Consider the following 21,104-nt stretch of genomic DNA (forward strand, 5'->3'; position numbering starts at 1 on the left):
TATATACAGGCAGTCCCTGGGTTACGACGGGGGGTTCCGTTCTTGAGACGCGGCGTAAGCCGAAAATTGCCATAAGCCGCAACATTGTCAAAAATCCTAAGAAATCCTTACTTTTAATGCTTTGGGGCATTGAAAACTATGTAAACTGCATTCTTATGGCATTTTTCATCAAAAAACCTTCAAATATTGATTATTTTGCATTTTTGGTGTCATATTTCATCTGCCAGATAAGCGTTATAGGCGTGGTAACCCTGGAAATAATGTCTGATGAATATAATTGAAAAGCGTCGTAACCTTAGAACGTCGTAACCTTAGAACGTCGTAAGCCAAGACCGTCGTAACCTGGGGACTGCCTGTATATATATCTATATATATATATATATATATATATATATATATATATATGTATGTATATATATTATTTATTTATTATATTATTATTATGTATGTGTGTATGTGTGTGTGTGTGTGTGTGTGTTATATGCCTAATTACCATTCAATTTCTGAATTCTAGTTCCAAAATGCAAGATCATTGAAATTGTCATTGGATGAATAACATAATGATTTACTGCTAATTTAGGATCAATGTGTTAGTGTTGCTCGAGAACCAAAACTATGCTTATGCTTAATACTTTTAACGTGCTCATTTCTAGCCAGGTGTGGACCAGTGGACTTTTCCCCCCAACAGACTCAAATCCAAAAACGAGAGATGGGATTATTTTTTATGCCATCACTAGCATAAAAGTAGTCTGTACACAGAAAGTCACTATTTCTTGCTTGTCGTAAATACTACCAAACTAACCCCTTAGATTAACCTACCTACCTACTGACTATATAGTTGGGGTTGGAGGGATGGCCTCACAAGATACTGAAATCGCACTTCACAAGAAAATAAGTGTAGTAGCCTATAAGATTATTTATTACAACATCCTATACTACATTATAACAGACAGTCTCTCTACACGATCGTGTTTTGACGTCCTATTATATCGCAATTTTCCATCAATACCCTAGTGCACTGAAAGAGCTATAGGCTACCACCTAGTTACTGCATTAGTAGCGCCAATAGTGAGGACGGTCTATTACGATTTAGTTTCATTACATTTCACTAATGAATCACTCCTTTAATTACTGTTGCCAAGCAGAATTTAAGTTATAAGACTACCTACACCTAGGTATAAAATCTAAGGGACAATCTTTCAGTTTATTTCACGGAGGACTTGCGATTATCCACTAAACAGCATTCCAAATGACAAACTTCTTTGCGACAAGGATAGAAGCGAGTTGCTACACTACTTGGTTAACAGAATAGGTATTGACCTTCCCTCCTTCATAGGTATGTTCAAAAACAAAATATTGGCCGTGAAAAACAGAGCATTCGGCTAAGGTCTCATAATTATTTACTAGGATATTACCACACATCTGATATTACAAGAAGAATAGTAATTCCCACAATAAAACTTCTTTGCAGAGAGCGAGAGAGAATACAAAATCAACCACATTACCTTCATTAAAAGGCGTAATTTCAAAAGACGCTATCGTGCCTACCTATTTGGTATGGATCCAAGGGAATATCACCACATCCACAGTAGCCCGTGTATCGCTTAAAATACGATAGTTGTTCTCTTTGATTTAAGATCTCGCTTCCTTAATGTTAATTACCACATAAATACAACTAATGTAATCTAAAATCTTCCCATGAAAGGCAATTTTCTCGAAAATAGTAGCTGACGGAACTACCAATTTCAATCTCTGGACAGTACTGATCTTGAAATCATGTCCCACTCAATGCAGTCTTATAAATTTATCCCGTGAACTTTGTAAGTGATTTATTGCCCCTGTAGAATCAAGCATACATTTAAGCTAATATATTTTGGAGATGGACTAAGAGGACGTTAATCTTGCAACATTGATTATTTTCCTCCAAATCACAACAATGAAAGTTGAAATACAGTATAACTGGTAAATATACGCTTTCTCGGGAAGGCGCCATTCCGCCAAAACAGTTTAGCTAGCTGTGTGTATAGGATAAATATAGTTAGGCAGTACAGTATTTGTAATATATGTGTATATATATATATATATATATATATATATCTATATATATATAATATATATATATATATATATATATATTAATTAGTGCAAACCAAGAGTTAGAGTAGAATAGTGAAACTGAATCTTAAGCATAGCGTCTCGTCGTAACCAGCTCCCGCTCGCACCAGACTCCTATAACTTGCTCCAAGTTCCTAAAGCTCTCATGTTTGGGAAGAGCTGCTATTCCCAAGCCCTTAAGCAAAGCCAAAATAATCTTTATAACATTCGTTAATTCATTATAATAACACCTATAAATGTTCTATTTAAGGCCTTTGGTTTAATTCTTATAACATAGTTTGAGTAACTAGGGTAGCTGCCCAGTCCAATTATGCACATTTCATATCCTTTCATATAGCAACTGCAATTTCCTACGCAGGTTAAAGCCTTGGGTAGACATATTATGTATATCGAAAACTGGTTCACTCGTCGAGTAGGAATTACATCATGGCCTCTTAAATTCATAAAGTGCATTCAACTTTGGGAGAGCCTGATAAATACCTTTAGGCTACGCATTGAGAGGCAAAATGTAGTATACTTCACCAATTTTCATATCTCTTAACACAGAGCAGTAGCATGACTAAAATTACTGTGCTCATACATCGAAGTTTTATGGCTTCCCTGCAGTATTTCATGTAGATTAGTAGTTATAAATATCAAAGAAAAAACACATCGATGTAGCTAAAGGGCTCTTAACGTGTACGTTACATTTACCAAATATAGGGATTAATTACTATAAAAAATAGGACAAAAGCCCTTATGCTTGATATATATTTGATGGACTTATTTTCAGGTAAAATCGGAAATAAATTTGGTTTAATTATGTTGTTGTAGGTACAGTGAGTGATACTCAAATCTCATGCGACATGACTCCACAGGATTTCGTTCAAAATTCACTAACTGGCAACCTACCATGCACCATATTTATCCACTATTTCAATGTGAAATCACGCTTATCACATACAATAGGGCCATAATATGTTTGATAAGAGTGAAATCTGTCATATTTCAAACATTGTAAGAAAATGCCACGTGTAGCTAAATTTCAGAAAAACTCTTACGAAACATTTTCAAAACTTTCGCTCACTCATTGCTGAAGCATTTGACCAAAACGAAGTCGCCATCAAACCTCAGTTCAAATGTTAAATAAATAAATAAAAAAAACTAAATAAATTTTCGTAACATTGATAATGCTTCCAAAGCAAACATAAAATTTGAAAGTCTTCTTTGATTGCTTTTACCCTCAGCGCTGAAAAAATGTAAATATGTATAATATAAAGTAGAATGCGCCCACCGATTGCAACGTGTGAGGGGAGCATGTGTGACGTATCATTAGTGTCGGTGCAACAACAACCACCTGGTATATAAGTAGGTCTACAATGAGTAGCAACCATCAAATTATCTTGAAAACGTTTACTTTATATGTGTTAAAGGAATATTTGGATTTTCATACATAATTATTTGTTATCTTTCTTAAATTTTTCAAAAATGATAGCATACTAGCAAATATTCGCCTATTTGTTAAAGCCAAGATATTATTCCTAGGCCAAGGTGTTAGATTTCTTTACACTTAACATTCACATCTCTATATTGACAGTTTCTGGCCAGAAAGCAAATGAGGTTATCTACACATTCTTGCACTTCAAGTTAACTTATGAAAGAAAAATTATACACCAAAAGTGAACTGAAGGATTTAAGAAAATAATATTGTAAACCAGTTGAAAGACAAGTGTTCCATATGCCTTGATATTAATACTTATGATATTTTGGTTAATAGCCATCTTCTCCATATAACCAAAATCATCATCATCTTTTATTCTTCAAAGAACAGGTAATCTCTACTAATAAAAACATTAGTAAAGATTACATCTCAGAAAGCGTTGATTATTTTTCTAGGCCTACAGATCAATTTGAAACATACAGGCAACTTAAAGACAGCCTGAAACTTCAACATTCAAAGAAAACTGGTTGTAATTCATATTCCTCAAAGAACAGGTAATTTCTACAAATAAATTGATTAGTAACAGATTACATCTCAGATGGCTTAGATTATAGTTTTAGGCCTATAAAACATTTTCCAATACACAGGCAGCTTAAACGCAGCCCAAAACTTCAATATTCAAATAAAACTTGTTTTAATTCATATTCCTACTTTGAAATTGTTATGACTGTTGAGCTTATTGGGTCCACTATCATAATGCTGCAGACGTGGTTATGTTGACCAGTCCGAGGAGCATGTTAAGTGTGCTTTCATTGCTGGCACCGGTAACCTTATCACACCGCACTTTGAACTAAGCAACGTAAAGATAAAAGAAAAAAAATCAATTCAAATCACACAAATTAGGAATTATACCGATGCATAAAGGGATCATGTCTATTTAACCATAAGGAAAATAAGGCTAGCTGTGAATTCGCAAACTTTTCGACATGAATGACATTACAAATATAAAAAGAAAAATAATAGCACTACTTGGCAAGGTCACGTTGAGTCTGAGAATATAGACGATACAAAAAGAATCAGGTCGCATGAGATTTGAGCCCCACTGTACAGTAATAAAAGGAAGTTTTATATTTCCGGTACTTAGTGTAGCCTGTTAGCAAAAGTGGAGCACCATTTTGATGTCAGTAAAATTAGAGCATTGAGTAAGGTTGGTTGTTTTTTATGTTTTACCCTGATTCGGAAACACTCCAGATACTGAATCAACGTATTTTCTTATTTATATTTAACAATTAAATAATGTACAAGGGAGTGGATTGATTTAGTTTCTGTGATGTCTTCATAAAATTGTGTAATTCTATAACGAAAGATCAATGTAAAGGGGAAAAATGGAAGTGGAATAGAAGACTGCTAGAAAAAAAAAAAAATCAGCAATACAGTATCATAATTCGAAGGAAATAAAAATACTTTTGGACAAAATATTACTGAGGATGTTAGAAATATCTATAAAGTTAATGCATTCTGTATTGCGGAAAAGGCAACATGATTTATGAAACTTCAGGTTACCTGATTTTGAATTTTTAGGCTGAGAATTTTTTGCGTGTTTTCATGGATAAAATTTAAACTGTAGTTGACAGGGAACAGTGCAGAGAACTCATTTTACATACAACTTCATAAAGGGAATAGCCAACATGTAAATGTTACCATTGTGCTCATTTTTATCATATGCTGAAAAGAAAAGTTTAGATATTTTAGATAATCTGAGAAAAACTAATGTTTTAATTAAATGGTATTGTTAGAAAAACGTCCGAACAGTATCTAACCTTATAATAGTTTTGTAAAATATCTGAAAGATCTGAGTTTATTTGAAACAGTGAATTGTAATACTGACAAAATGCTGTTTTGTATTGTCATGATCGAATAATTATTCAGGCCACTTTCAGTGGAAATCTGGATACCCGGCCATTTAGTAGCTCATATAGACTTGCATCGTTACTGCACTGACCTTTTTCTTGATTGCAATTCATGGGTAGGTACTTCGCAAGAACTTGTAATCTGCCTAATGAAGAGCAAGTTTACATTTTGCATAAACCCTGTTGCGTGCAGCTGTACATTTTTTCCTACGTAATATGGGTTAGGGACAACTGTAGCCTTTATACACCAAAGAACTCTGGAAATGCAGCACCAAATATTTTGCCAAAGACGAATTACATAAAATCAGTTGCTGATTAAATTTCAAATTTTATATTTTTCATCAGGATAGGAAATCTGTTGCATGAAGCCTAAACAACTTTGCACAGAAATGCCCAAAAGACAAGTTGCTGAGGATTGGCATGACAAAACTAGATGTAACATGGATCAAATTTATAGCTTCTGAATATTCAAACACAATAAAAAAGACTGTTTGGTGAAGTTCAACCATCTCTGTATTGGGCTTTTAAAAAATGTTTGAAAATAATTGCTTTAAAATACACAACGATCCAGAAGATGGCACTATGAACGATTGTTATGGTCCCTGAGTTACTGTAGATAATGAGTTTTAACTGGAATAGAAAAGTTAACTGTTCAAGTGGATGATTGGTTTATAGACTTGATTGTGAAGTTGGGTCCTTGGATAAAATAGGAACAACATGCTGTACCTTATTTAGTAGGCAAGCATGTGGGTACCGAAATCATCATTACAACTTTTGTCAACTTAGGTGTGTACTGTAATAAAAACAATTAATTCAAGATAGGGTCAACAATACAAACTACTTTTACTGGAATGAAATGAAATATAAAATTTAGGCTCAGTCATTAAGTGCTGAAAGGGAAACCGGGAGTAAAGAAGGTTTTAAAGGTGTAACAGGAGGAAAACCTAGCAGTAGCACTACAAGACAATTGTTAAGATTAAGATGAGAGAAAACGTGAACATTAGTACAGAAGGAATAAAAAGTTGTAGCTACCAGCTGAAGGGGTGCTGCAAAGAACCCTATGTAATGCCTAGAGTGCAATGAGAGTTGCACTGATGGCAATAAGCCTTTTCAAGGAATTACCTTTCTTTAATTCAGAAAAATATAACTTTCCTAACCTTTGTCATCTTATTAAAATCAGATCATATATGGCACATCTTTGGAGAGCTCTTATTTTAAAATTCCTTTCATTCAGACCATTTACACACTGAGCCGTATCTTTTATAAGATCTCCTAGTATTTTGTTTATCATTACCCACATTGTACCGGTTGTCGTTGAAATATCTGTTCCATTACAGATTTCTACTGTTCCTCTTCTTTTTCCTTACCTATTCCTTCTGCATGCTTTCATCAGTGACCTTTTCCATTGGACCTTCATATTTTTTTACATAAAATTATTACAAAACTATTACACATTACCCTTTCTCAATTTATTAGTGAAGTCCTTAATTGGTCCCCCTCTCCAATTTATCATGAGGGAGATTTCTTAATTTAGTATTCATCATCATTTTCCTTTCATTATTTATTAAAAGGATCTTCCAAGGATTCTAGTTGTTGTGGATCTTCACTACCCTTTCATCATTTGTCAATTGGAATCTCTGCTGCCCGATCCTCAATCATCAATCAGGGTCTTCATTTATCTGTAAGGACCTTCACTACCTTTTCTTCAATTTTCAACAAGGATTTCTTTAACGTAACTAAAATAAGATAGATTATCTTGTAACTTTACTACATTGTGACTGAGTCTTGTTCCTTTAAGTTTGTCTACTTTTCACCAATTTGTACACCTCTTCTATCGACATTTTGAGTGCTCAGATAAATTTTCTACTCCACGGTTAAAAATAATTATGCTTCTGTTTCTCTTTTCCATATGGTTGAATAAATGACAACTTATTTAACCACTGGCCCTTCCTTCGTCTATTTTTCAAGTTAGCTTCTCTACTCCACAAGGTGGCACAACTTTTTTTAATGGTCTTTTGTCTACTTTTTTGTTGGACAGAAAGAGACTTTGACAGTCTTGTTGATTCATCAATTCCATTCTTGCTACTGTATAAGGAGATCAACAACTCTGGTAATTTAATTTGGTGACCGCTGCTTTTTCTCTGATGTCAAGCCTTAGACTAGTAATTGATTCAGCTTTCCTACACTACTACAAGATCTTACTGTCTGGTTGGGCTTTGCTTAAAATAGAAATTTTTATAATAAAATTTATCTTTTAAATACTCACCTCTCTATTATGATAACAGAAATACAGCTATTATAATAGAGAGGTAAAATTCATTTCAAAAATAAAAAAATAACCAGAACATTACGGTATACTGCAAACACTTTTACAATAAACAATTTATTTGAATCAGTTTACACAAGACTGTATAAAATTACTCGTAATAACCGGGTTTTATTTTCCATTTCAATCACATAAAAAGTACATAATTCCTTTCAGAATAGTCATTCCATCTGTATAAGACAAGGCAAGACTTCATATAGGAAGGCATAACATAGTGATACAGAGGATATATTAGCAACATTTTATATCAGTTACAAACATTACAAAATAAATGACTAAACTTCAATAGCGTGGAGGCGAGTTGTGAGTCTTCCGCCTGAAACAAAACAACAGACATTCTGAGAATATTTCCTATAGAATTTATACTGTACTGGTCTATGAGTATGAATAATGTATAGTAACTTTTAAGTGATATGATTAAAATTCCCAAATTTGGCACATTTATATTTTACAAAATGTAAAATACTGAAGATGAATGATCACGGCACCTACAAAAATATTCATGTATAGTTTGAATTCATACACGACAAGTTCCTCAAGTTTTATATGGTTATTTTATTGAATTTCCTGTCACCAACAATTTACTAATCAACTTCCATGTTGACATTGATGGCTCCACTTCACCATTCCACAAAGCACTGAATGGGATGAATATCTTACAAATGGTGAAAAATGCTGCTATAAAGTTAAAATCAAAGACCTTACAAATATGCATTATTTAACTTACCTCTTTTTCTTATGCTCTGGTAAACTCTCTTGACCACTATCTGACATACTATCAGACGATGAGGACCCATCAGATGAGGAGGAGGATGACGAAGAAGAAGAATCTGAGGATGAATCTGATGCCATTCCACTACTTTTCTTGATGTCTATACTATCTGCTACTGCTGCTAAATCTGGCCTCTTTTCCTAAAATAAAAGATATATTAACGTTCAGAAGCTGCCTAACGGAAGAAAAGTAAAATTAGCTTGTATTGTCCAGTTACAATTCTCTTATAACTATGCTTTTCAGGTTGTGGCACTTAAATATTGTTAATTTTCTTCTGTTTTATTCCATATGCATTTTTTGTGAACTTCATTTGTGCTTATCATAATTTACCTAAAAAAAAACCACTGAGTCACTGTCACAGAACTTTATAAAACTTGCCAAATGGATTTGTTCTTAAATGAGGAAAAAATTTTTACAAGGTAAAGTTTCAAAAGTCAGACAACAAAGAAAGAAGATAACCAACAAAAGTAAATGAAAAGTACACAAGATACAGCAATATGATTAAAAAGTTACTGTATACTGTACAATAACTGATCTAATGACTATACAATTATATTCTATTGACTTAAATGGTTAAAAATTTATGGAATAATAATAATAAATGCCAAAATTTCAGGAATGGCTCACTCTTTAATAATAATAATAAAAGCCAAAATTTCATAAATGGCTCATTCATAACTAGCCAAATGCACTAATAATACAGTATGATTATGAATAAGAATAAGCTATATACAGCTAATTGTTGACTTACGACCTATGTGAGTTACAACTGATCAACTTTACGACCACCCACAACTAAAACGACTGGGAAGCAACTTAGAGCAAGAAAGAATGGTGTCCAGCTGAACATACAACAGTTTTTCCCCAAAATCCCGCTTCTCCACACACGCAGCTCACTTTTCGAGCTGCTAATGATTATTATCATGCATCGGCAACAAGGATATAACTGCGGAAAACTTATGTCATCAAATACAACCGTAGATAAAATTGAGAGAATAATTTTAATCAAAACTTCAAGTTTTGAAAGAGCACATTTCACTGATGTTTTCACACCAATAAAAGATAAGTAACGTAACTAACGCTAAAGCTCGTACTACGAAGAAACCATGTGAAAATACAGAATGGAATCACGTAATATTTTTACACAATGAACATGCCCATATCACAATCTGTTAACGAAAAAAATTATTTAGTTCACAAGACGTATTAAATTCATATTTCGACTTAAAAATGTTATTGTCATGATACAATAAAGTTTTATGCATACTTACCTGGCAGATATATACTTAGCTGACGACGGAGTCTATAGCTAAGTATATATCTGACAGGTAAGTTGAATGCATAAAAACATGTTGTATATTGATAAATTACCTTGTCTCATATAAGTAAAGTATCTAGATATTTCATGCTAACTAGAAGCAAGGCAATTTGCTCTGAATTGGGTTAAATATAGCGAAATGAAACATCAACACGGCGAACAAACTTGTACTCGCCATCAGCTGATTTCCAAACCAAAACATTGACTGCTTTGTTAGTATTTTGATATAATATGAGAACACATACAATATTATTGGATACAGTAATGTATAACTTTTTAAAAGATTCACAGAAAATATGCATATTCATTGTGTTTTTATTATCATAAATATACGTAGCCGTCAGCAGCCTCACATTGCTCAATTAGGTATGCCAATGTCGGTCCGAATCTGATTCCTGTTTTGTGTCCAATTTTTTTCCCTACTGATATATAATAGTCAGAATGCATTGAACTTCCAAAATTGGCTTACATTAATAAATTACTAAATTATATCTTATATGTAGTATACAGTATACTGTAGGCTAGGCTATTGTATTCATATATATACGATATATGTACCATGAAAACATCATCATCGTATACACGAGACTAAATTGTTAAATATTATTCAATTTCTCTTTGCACTGAATTATCATAAGCCAATGTGCATTGAACCTAGAGAATTAGCTGAAATTAATCATTACTATGCCATTTATGTATAAAGTATGCTGTGTAGTGTAGGCTAGGCTAGTATAATTAACATGGGCAGACTTATGTCCAAACCAATTGTGGTCGTAATGTTGACAACTACCTGTATTATAAAGCACACACAGAACTTCGCTGTTATGTCATGCAATAAAATCAAATAACATCAAATTTACTGATAAAAGGTAATTTTTTTATGTTATTACATATTCTGATGACGTAATACAAATCGATAAGCAGTATGAACTATTACAAGAACAGAAAAAAATTTAATAAATCCTAAAATTCATTGGTGCACTTGATAACACCTGAATATAATTTTTATATAATAATTTGAAGTTAAGTGAGACCCCCTTAGTCACTGTCTAGACTCTCATGCTGCCTGAAAGATTTGTTCTTAAAATGTGAAAACTGGACCAAAGGAGAAATTAAATAGGACAATTCGATATATATAGAAATTAAATAGGATATTCGATACTATATATATATATATATATATATATATATATATATATATATATATATATATTATATATATATATCTATATATATTATATATATAATAACTATATATATATATATATATATATATATATTATATATATAATAACTATATATATATATATATATATATATATATATATATATTTTATATATATATAAATATATATAATATAATATATATTATATTATATAATTTATATATCATATATATATATATATCTATATATATATATATATATATATATATATATACTGTGCATCTGGGGCCAATGGAATGCAGTAAAAGGACCTACAGTACCATCACTAGTGTACTACCACAAAATGCACAATGTATGAAGTAGATCTCTCCTAAAACCCTACCCTGCAGGTAGTAAAACACAGCATCTGGTATTTATGGCCAACTCTAAATGTCAAAAAACATCAAATTTTGATCTTTGTCATGTTCTCAAATTTAGCAATTGCTTTAAAATGTAATGTTAAACTAGCTGTCTTTGAAAAGGACATCTTCTTATGTTAAGGTAATAAACTATTCTAGGAAAAAAAATGCTTACAATTTTATCAAAATTTTCACTTTTACAACTTGCAATCTAACCATTAAACCTAAAAGAGCTTACCCTTAAAACCCTCAGCCACTTCTTCGATAACTTTGGACGACCTCTAACTGTTTTGTGCCAGACAATAGGAAAATTTGTACAGGAACAAAAGTTTTGGGTTATGGCAATAGTATTATCTAAATTGATTACAACATGCCACCAACCACCAGGCACAAAAACTGTCTCACCAGGCTTCTGTATCAACTCTAGCTGTGAAAATAAATTGTATAATCATTAATATAATCCTTATTTTCGAGACTTTGTAGATCTAATACTTTAAACTTCATCAGGCCTCCCTCATTATTCAAACACTTCAAGCTGTTTATTTATGAATTATAAAAAGATTTCTATCAATTCTTTTACAATAGTATATATATCACTATAAGCAGCAGTACCAGTAGCTGTTATTGTTACTTGTCTAGTTCATTTTGACTCATGTCAGATAAAAACTACAAATGATATTGATAATAAAGGCCAACAGTCATTAAAACATACTAAAGCCTAGAAATACTGAAAAAACACAAAGTCAACAGGTACCATACTTACAGGGCGATATTTTTCTGGCCAGTCAGGTTGTTGAGTACGAGGATAAATAACAGTAAACCAGGTTATAGCTTCATCTACTTGTTTCCCACCTTCTGCAGATGTGACCTTAATCAGTTCTTTAGGAGTTTCCGTGGGAAACATGCACCATCTGTTAAGATAAAAGTTAACAAATCAGACTGCATATGGATTAAGATTTAATCATTCTGAAATTTCTTTAATCACTCTGAAATTTCTTCAGAGTACAATGGAAAAATTACCATCATCATCAAGGTCTGAAGAATACTGGGTCAACCCAAGTGCAGGTCAATTAAGGAAGACCAAGGTAAGTGGGGTTATACTTTCTGAGGGGGTTAAGTTTTGTGACATCATTAGGGACCCTATTAAATAAAGAGCCATACAAAATGTTCATCTTACTAAATGGTTAATGTCATATTTTTCATTAAAAATTTACTTAAATAAAATATGGTACCTCAGAAATTTTTTTTATTACATTAGCTTATCATACCTGTCCATTAATTATCTACTACTGATACATCTGACCCAAAACATGGATATTTGGGAATTAATGCAACCAAAATGCTCTAAACTGCAGGGGAGACTGGGGGTTAGAGGTTGAATTTTCTTATGGGGTTAAGTCCTGAGATGTCATCAGGGATCCAATTCAATATTTTCATAAAATATAGATTTAAATAATAATACATACCAGTAACTCGAAAATTATTTTATAACCTCTGCTTATCATACCTGCCATAAATTGATACACCTGACCCAAGATGTGAATCTTTTGGAATTAATGCGACCAAATTGCTTTATACTGCCTCTAGTGAATCCTAAATGTTTTCATTATTGGGCTTATCTAAACTTTTAGTGAAGTCATTTTCTTTTTCTTCATCACAATTGTGAGTGTTTAAGCAAAAGAAACAAGGCAGATGTTGTCCACTTTACAACAGTTGTCTGTTATACAAGAGATGTCTTTCCCTAAAAAGTGTGATATAAGTCTGTGCTTCATTGCAACTGTCAATAGATGCAGGTAGTAGGCTCCCAGCTGTCATAGCTAAATAAGGAAATGCATGAACCCATCTGGATTAATCTGTATTTTAATATATAAGATATAATGATTTATGTATTTTACCATTTTTAGCAATCAGGCAAAAATTTGTAAGTAAATCATCAATCCAATTTGAAAAAGGGAAAGACCTTTACTTTCTTTTACTGTCACTAACTTTACCATCTGCACCATGCATTCAAGAATTTCATCTTAATTTGCAAAGCTCAATCCATATGCATCACCAGATACTTTTTCTGTCATGTGATACCAGGAATCTGTACATGAAATTGAATGGCTTGTGGTCTCCCAGTCTATCTTGGAATAATCCTGTTCCCAAAATATTAGTGATTTTACAATTGTTTCCTAATTCAGTGGCACAGCTAGCTCAACATTCATACACAGAAGGCCTTGGATATCTTCATTTCTTTAGATAGCTTTTACTTCTCTTTCTAAGTGCTCTCATGGATCTGCTCTTGACAAAATTCCCATCACTGGACTGTAATTCATGATCATGAAAATTATTCTTTATAAATTTCATTAAGTGAGAAACACCAGCAAAGACAAATATTGCAATCAGAGGAAGCTGGATCTGCAATTGCAAAATCAGCCTGACGAATGCCTAAAGTATTACACTAAAGGAAGTCTTGCTGCCTATATCTCCATAATTATATTAAAAAGATACATACACAGTGGCAGAGGACTCTATAATGTCATAAATCGACATAAAGTTTACCTGCGCAATAGAGGACATTTTAGATTGTTGGTTGGAATTGTAATATAAAATTTAGGTCAAAAGCCAAGTGCTTGGACCTATGAGGTCATTCAGCACTGAAAGGGAAACTGAGAGTAAAGGGGGTGTTGAAGGTGCAAAGAGGAAATCATTGCAGTTGCACAATAAAAGCAATTGTTAGAAGAGGGTCTACAGGGTTTATGGTACTAGAGGGGTGACCTGGTATTCTTTAAACCATAATAATCATTATCTTTCATTATGTTTTCCCATAAATGACTTATGTACTTTGTAACATTCATCTTGGATGTCTTGCTGCTATCACATACCTTTAAAACCTCTCCATTTTGGCATGGTATTTGATTCTGCAACTGCCTTGATTAAATTTTTGTCTTCTAATTAATATAATAATTTTATTGTAAGAATAACTTCTATTTCTGATTTTTCTGCGATGAAGCCCTACTGACAACTATCGGTAACCTATCCTCCAGGACTTTTTAAAATTCTCTCATACATTGGTAGAGCAATCTGACTGTGTCAAAACTAAAATCATCACTCAGGCAAACAGCTAAAGCCAAGGGGCCACAATAATGTGCACCATCTGGAAATGGGCTGCCTTTCAACCCAATGGGGGTCAGCCTGATGAACCCTAAATGACAATCTATCTCTCCCTTATTGTTCCTGGGGTACTAATACAAAATAGCTACAATAGAGTCCCAGTAGCCATCCTAATCCTACTGTACCACACACTTGGTCTTTAAACTCAAAGTCCAAAGCTGCATAGATGTTTTTCTCTGCTAGCTTTGAAGAACACCTAAAAATGGATACTATCTACCTGCAGAATTGCATACACTTTTCTCTTGTCATCCCTGTACATTTCCCAGGCATGCTATTGGAGTCCTTGAAGACATATTTAGATTTTGGAATTCTTCAAAAATATTGTACAACAGGCAGTCTGGATTGAAACTTCCTTCAAAGTAAATTAATGCCAAGGACTTGGGAACTTTTTCCCCTCTACTTCAACACAACAAAACTAAGTTCCTAGTTAAGATCACAAACTTAAGGAGCATGGCTATTAATAAGCACCTTAACCTAGTGTTACAATGACTAGAGCAATTTAGATTACTAAATAACTTAGCCTAACTGCAAATATGTAAAATACTAAATATTAAAATAATGATTCCTACTTTGATATGAGCAAATACATATTCTAATATAATATTCACTGTCTATGCTGAGACTGTCATGCATTAATAAACTGTTGGAAAATAAATAATTTACAATTCATTGGTCAATTTCTAAAATCTACCTTTTCACTACATTCCATAAAGCAAATACATTCAATGGTACCTAGGCACTCAAACAGCTTTAACTCACAGAATTTGGTAATCAGATGCTTCAACTAAGAAAAATTTTTAGTAGTCGAGCATTTGCTAAGCACTTGACCAACAAAGATGCTCCTAGATGAGATGCATTATACATATGAATATCCACTTGAAGCAACACTTTTAGTGATTATTTGTTTGTTTGTATGGTGTTTTTATGTTGCATGGAACCAGTGGCTATTCAGCAATGGGACCAACAGCTTTACGTGACTTTTGAACCACGTCGAGAGTGAACTTCTATCACCAGTAATCCACATCTCTCACCCCTCAATGGAATGCCTGAGAATCAAACTCGCGACCAACGAGGTGACACGCCAACATCATACCAACCACGCCACTGAGGCGCTATATGTTTAGTGATTAGGGAAAAAAATAAATTATTGGTTAGAACATGAGATGAAAAAAGAAAAAGTATTATAAAATAAAGGCCATAAACAAATGAAGAATATAAATTATTGTTGATTTGGATCAATGAAAACCAGCTGCTGATGATAAGTGTTTCTCAGGCCATCATTTGTGAAAAAGCAAAACAAATGAAAGTTGAACCTTTGAAAAACAACCCTTGTGCTGATACAAGTAGTGATGTATTCAAAGCCAGTCATGGGTGGTCTTGAAACATTTAAGAGGGGTAGTGACAAATACAAAGTGGTGAGGCTAGGAAAGGCTGCCAGATCTGACAAAGATGCTGCAACAAAATATTACTCACACTAATTTGCAGCAATCGCCATTATAAACACGCTGAATTACATTGCTGTATCTCACATCAGAAACATTTTAAAATGGACGGCAAAAACAAATTTCATTAGACAGATTTCTAGAGAGACAGATGAAGTAAGTTTCAGAAAAAAACAAACAAACAAACAAACAGAGAAATAAGTCCAAAAGCACAGTTACCTGGCATTTTATGGAAGGGGACTCCCATTCCAAACAAAAATGTTCTTCCTCCTCCCCTTCTCCCTTACCACTCAACATGTGCCATCAACTCTCCAAAGTACAGCTAAAGTGAGAATAGATTTGCAAATCTGCTTTATTTAATCTACTTATTCTTTTTAGTTTTTTCATGAATTATGCAGGCTGTTTGTCAACTTCAATGCTTTATTAAGTGTACTTTTGGGGTCTGGAACTGATTAATCTAATTTACATTACATTTTCCTAATAAGTAAAATTTGTTAAGTACTAGAGCAGATCAGCACTCAAACAGCCTACTGGAGCTAATTAAGTTTGAGTACCAAGGTACCAATGTATTTAAAGGCATTACAACCTTAAGAAAAAATAACTTTAAACCTGTGGCTGATGGAGCCAACATGGTTTTTATTTATATTGATTTTGGCATTATGCCAAGCACTGGGGCAACTAAGGCCATTCAGCGCTGAAACAGAAATTGACAGTAAAAGGTTTGAAAGGTGTTACAGGAGGCAAACCTCGCAGTTGCACTATGAAACAATTGTTAGGAGGTGAACAGTAAGATAGAAGAAATAGAATATGAATGGAGGTAGAGTAAAAGGAATAAAAGTAGTTGCAACTAAGAGCTGAAGGTACACTGCCAAGAACCTTAAGTAATGCCTACATTGCACTGAAAGAGGTGCACTGATGGCACTACCCCCCTATGGGGGAGTCAACATGGTATAACAATAATTCTTTACATACCAAAAGTATGGTAAAAAAAGTCAGTGTACCCATATTAGGCAACATTGAAAAAAAATCATTTCTAATGTACAAATTAACTGCAATTCTTACCGTTTGTGACCCCGTAAAAGGGAATTCCAAGCACTTGTTCCTAGAGGATCAATATGAATACCAGTGCCAGATCGTGCAGGACCCATAACGAACCAGCGGTATGGAGGACGCCGATCTTCACCAGTATACTTGAATAAATCATCACGAAAATACTTTGGAACTTCATAATCTTCTAAGAGCTTTTTACGTCGTATATGCTAAGACGAGAAATATAAGAATAATATCAATGCCTTTTGCTTATGAAATATAACTGTTTAACAAATGAAGCATGATAAATACAATAAAAACAGCAAAATCTTACAATATTCAACTAAATCTCAAATGCAAACCTAAACTTTCAAAATACAAATTTAACTATAGTGCATAAAAAATGTTAAGAAATGAAAGAGAAACAATTGTACACTGTATATAAAATTAACATCTCAAAAAATGACAGGCCACTACAAGTTGTGAATTAAGAGGCTGGTTATTCTCTAAAAAAAAACTAATTCTCTCGCTATGATTTTAAAATCATTAAGGATTAAGTAGTAGTATAAAAAAAAAAAAAAAAAAAAAAAAAAAAAAAAAAAAAAAAAAAAAAAAAAAAAAAAAAAATGAAAATTATACTTTTATGATAAAATCTAGGTTTATATATACTTACCCAGTAAGCAATTACTTAGCTAAGAGTTTCTATTCAACAGCAGCTTAAATTTTGACATTTGTGGTAGCAATAGGCGACAGACCCCCCCCACTTTCAGGATAAAAGAGGAACAACTCAGCCAAGAGCTCAATTTGTTTAATGCTCCAGAGTGCACAATAGGGGAGGAGGGTGGGCCTTGTTCATAATTACTTGTAAGTATATATAAAATGATACTGTATTGTTATGATACAATAAAGTTTTGTACATACTTACCCAGCCGATATATACTTAGCTATAGTCTCCGACGTCCCCGACAGAATTTCAAATTTTGCGGCACACACTACAGGTAGGTCAGGTGATCTACCCTCCCGCCGCTGGGTGGCGGGACTAGGAACCATTCCCGTTTTCTAATCAGATTTTCTCTTCCACCTGTCTCCTGAGGAGAGGCTGGGCGGGCCATTAATCGTATATATCTGCCGGGTAAGTACAAGCGGTCCCCGGGTTACGACGGTTCCGGCTTACGACGTTCCGAGGTTACGACGCTTTTTCTTAAATATTCAATGGAAAAATCCGTCCTGGGTTACGACGCTTGTTCCGAGGTTATGACGCTGACGCTTCCGACGCTCCGAGTTAACGACGCTTTTAAAAAACGCATACTATGATAAAAATCCTTTATAGTTTAGCACAGTATATTAATAAAAATAAGTTTCTGGTTAGATTACAACAAAAATTTTGAGGTTATGATAATTTTCGACACTTTTTATGTCGTATTTTTCTATGTTTTTTAGTGACGCCTCATATGCGGAACTAGTTTCCGAGCGAATGAATACATACTAGCTTGCGGTGCGCAAAGTTTACATATAAGTCCAAAAGCGCAAATAATGAAAAAATCATTGCTTGTTTCCAGTAATAATAACAAAACGAAGTTGTTGGTTAGATTACAACGCAAATTCCAAGTATCCAAAGAGAGACATTATCCAGTAATTTGATCAGAGAGAGAGAGAGAGAGAGAGAGAGAGAGAGAGAGAGAGAGAGAGAGAGAGAGAGGCGCTCCGAGTTAAGGACAGAGAAGTGTTAGTTTCGTTAAACGGCCTCTGACTCATGCCAGTAAATGTTTTGTTGATACTAATAATATAAGCCTATTTAACCCTCTTACGCCGACTGGACGTATTTTACGTCGACATTTTTTGTCTCCCGTGTGCCGACTGGACGTATTTTACGTCGACTTACAAAAGTTTTTTTTTAAATTCGCGGAAAAATACTTATAGGCCTACCAGCCTAAAACTTTTGAATCACGCGCCTTGGGGGATGCTGGGAGTTCACGGATCAAGGTGTTGTTTTGTTTACAATCGTTACTCAGGCGCGCAAGCGCGAATTTCTTTCTTGCCGCACTAAAAAGTATCTGTGACACATCTCGGAAATTATTTCGTCACTTTGACATAATTTTTGTACCATTGTAAATTAGCCGTTACATGAAGTATTATGTATGAAAATGTGAGCATTTTTATGTAGAATACAACAATAAAATACTCATGATTGTAGCTTTTATCAGTTTTGAGATATTTTCATATAAATAACGATAATTGCCAAAATTTCAACCTTTGGTCAACTTTGACTCTACCGAAATGGTCGAAAAACGCAATTGTAAGCTAAAACTCTTATATTTTAGTAATATTCAATCATTTACCTTAATTTTGCAACTAATTGGGAGTCTCTAGCACAATATTTCAATTTATGGTGAATTTATGAAAAAACTTTTTCCTTACGTCTGCGCGGTAACTTCCAAAAAAAATCATACATGCGATTGTGGTAATGTTTGCACCATTTTATAATTAGCCGTTATATAAAGTTTTATATATGGAAATGTGCGCAATTTCATGCACAATACAACTAAAAACAACCCATGGCTGTAGCTTTTATCAGTTTTGAGATATTTTCATATAAATAACGATAATTGCCAAAATTTCAACCTTCGGTTAACTTTGACTCTACCGAAACGGTCGAAAAACGCAATTGTAAGCTAAAACGCTTATATTCTAGTTATATTCAAGCATTTACCTTCATTTTGCAACAAATTGGAAGTCTCTAGCACAATATTTCGATTTATGGTGAACGTATGAAAAAAATAACATTTTCTTTACGTCTACGCGGTAACTCTTCTGAAAAAATCATACGTGCGATTGTGGTAATGTTTGCACCATTTTAAATTAGCCGTTACATAAAGTTTTATATATAAAAATGTGTGCAATTTCATGCAGAAAACTACAAAAAATAATTGAAGGTTGTAGCTTTTCTCATTTTTGAAATATTTGCATATAAATCACGATAAATAGAAAAAAACCACGTTCGGTCAACTTTGACTCTACTGAAATGGTCGAAAAACGCAATTGTAAGCTAAAACTCTTACAGTCTAGTAATATTCAGTCATTTATCTTCATCTTGAAACAAATTCGAAGTCTCTAGCAAAATATTTAGATTTATGGTGAATTAAAAAAAAAAATCTTTCCTTCCCTCCGCGCGCGGATTCTCCGCCACAAATCTCCGAAATGCGTACGTCCCATTCTCGGAATATTTGCTCCGTTTAATGTTAGGCATTTCATAGTTTTATATATGAAAATGTGCGCAATTTCATGTAGTATAAAACGAAAAATATTTGAAGGTTGTAGCTTTTCTTATTTCCGAAATAATTGCATATAAAAAATATATATATAAAAAAATTCGACATTCGGTCAACTTTAACTCGTCAGATATGGTCGAAAACTGCAATTGTAAGCTAATACTCTTACAGTATAGTAATATTCAATCATTTGTCTTCATTTTGAAAGAAATTGGAAGTCTCTAGGAAAATATTTAGATTTATGGTGAATTTTTGAAAAAAATATTTGTTTACGTCCGTGCGTTACGAATTCATGCATTATTTTGTGATAATATTTTCTCTGTGTTGCTTTACAATGTCGTTTTACAATGTGTTATATACCAAAATTATCGCAATTTAGTGTACATTACAAAGAAAAAAAAGTAACTTGTTACCTTTAACCGTTTTGCGCACAGCGCAATTTGAATACAATTATATATGAAATTTCATTTTTGCGCTATCATATATTGCATTATTTATATATGATAATGATATTTTTTTTCATTTCTGATGGTTGCATACTAAACTTCAGCCAATGACAAAAAAAGGAGCCAAAAATGAACTCTTAATCTTGAAAACTAAGCGCGCTGTGATTTTTTGAAAAAAATATTTTTTCCGCTTCCGCGCTCACTCTGAAACACCTCCGGCACACGGGAGACAATTTTTTTTTTACCGCTTTGGTGTAAGAGGGTTAAAGATACGTTTACTTTAATTAGACTATATGATATGTAAATAGTAATCAACTGTTCTTGTAGCCCTCAAGAT

General features: G+C 33.3%; 1 protein-coding gene across 1 annotated transcript in view; it reads right to left on the minus strand.

Moving 5' to 3' along the window:
• Positions 1 to 7,812: 7,812 nt before the first annotated feature.
• The window catches only part of LOC135216922 (bifunctional arginine demethylase and lysyl-hydroxylase JMJD6-like), a 46,744-nt gene continuing 33,452 nt past the window's right edge, over positions 7,813 to 21,104 (minus strand). Inside the window, exons 4-8 of the mRNA XM_064252471.1 lie at positions 17,086 to 17,282; positions 12,189 to 12,336; positions 11,664 to 11,852; positions 8,499 to 8,683; positions 7,813 to 8,087 (exon numbers count right to left, since the gene is read on the minus strand). Coding sequence (XP_064108541.1) covers positions 8,054 to 8,087; positions 8,499 to 8,683; positions 11,664 to 11,852; positions 12,189 to 12,336; positions 17,086 to 17,282 — 753 coding nt within the window. The 3' untranslated portion in view covers positions 7,813 to 8,053. The remainder of the gene's footprint in view (positions 8,088 to 8,498; positions 8,684 to 11,663; positions 11,853 to 12,188; positions 12,337 to 17,085; positions 17,283 to 21,104) is intronic.

This window comes from Macrobrachium nipponense, chromosome 6 (assembly GCF_015104395.2).
Source record: "Macrobrachium nipponense isolate FS-2020 chromosome 6, ASM1510439v2, whole genome shotgun sequence".
Taxonomy (NCBI): Eukaryota; Metazoa; Arthropoda; class Malacostraca; order Decapoda; family Palaemonidae; genus Macrobrachium; species Macrobrachium nipponense.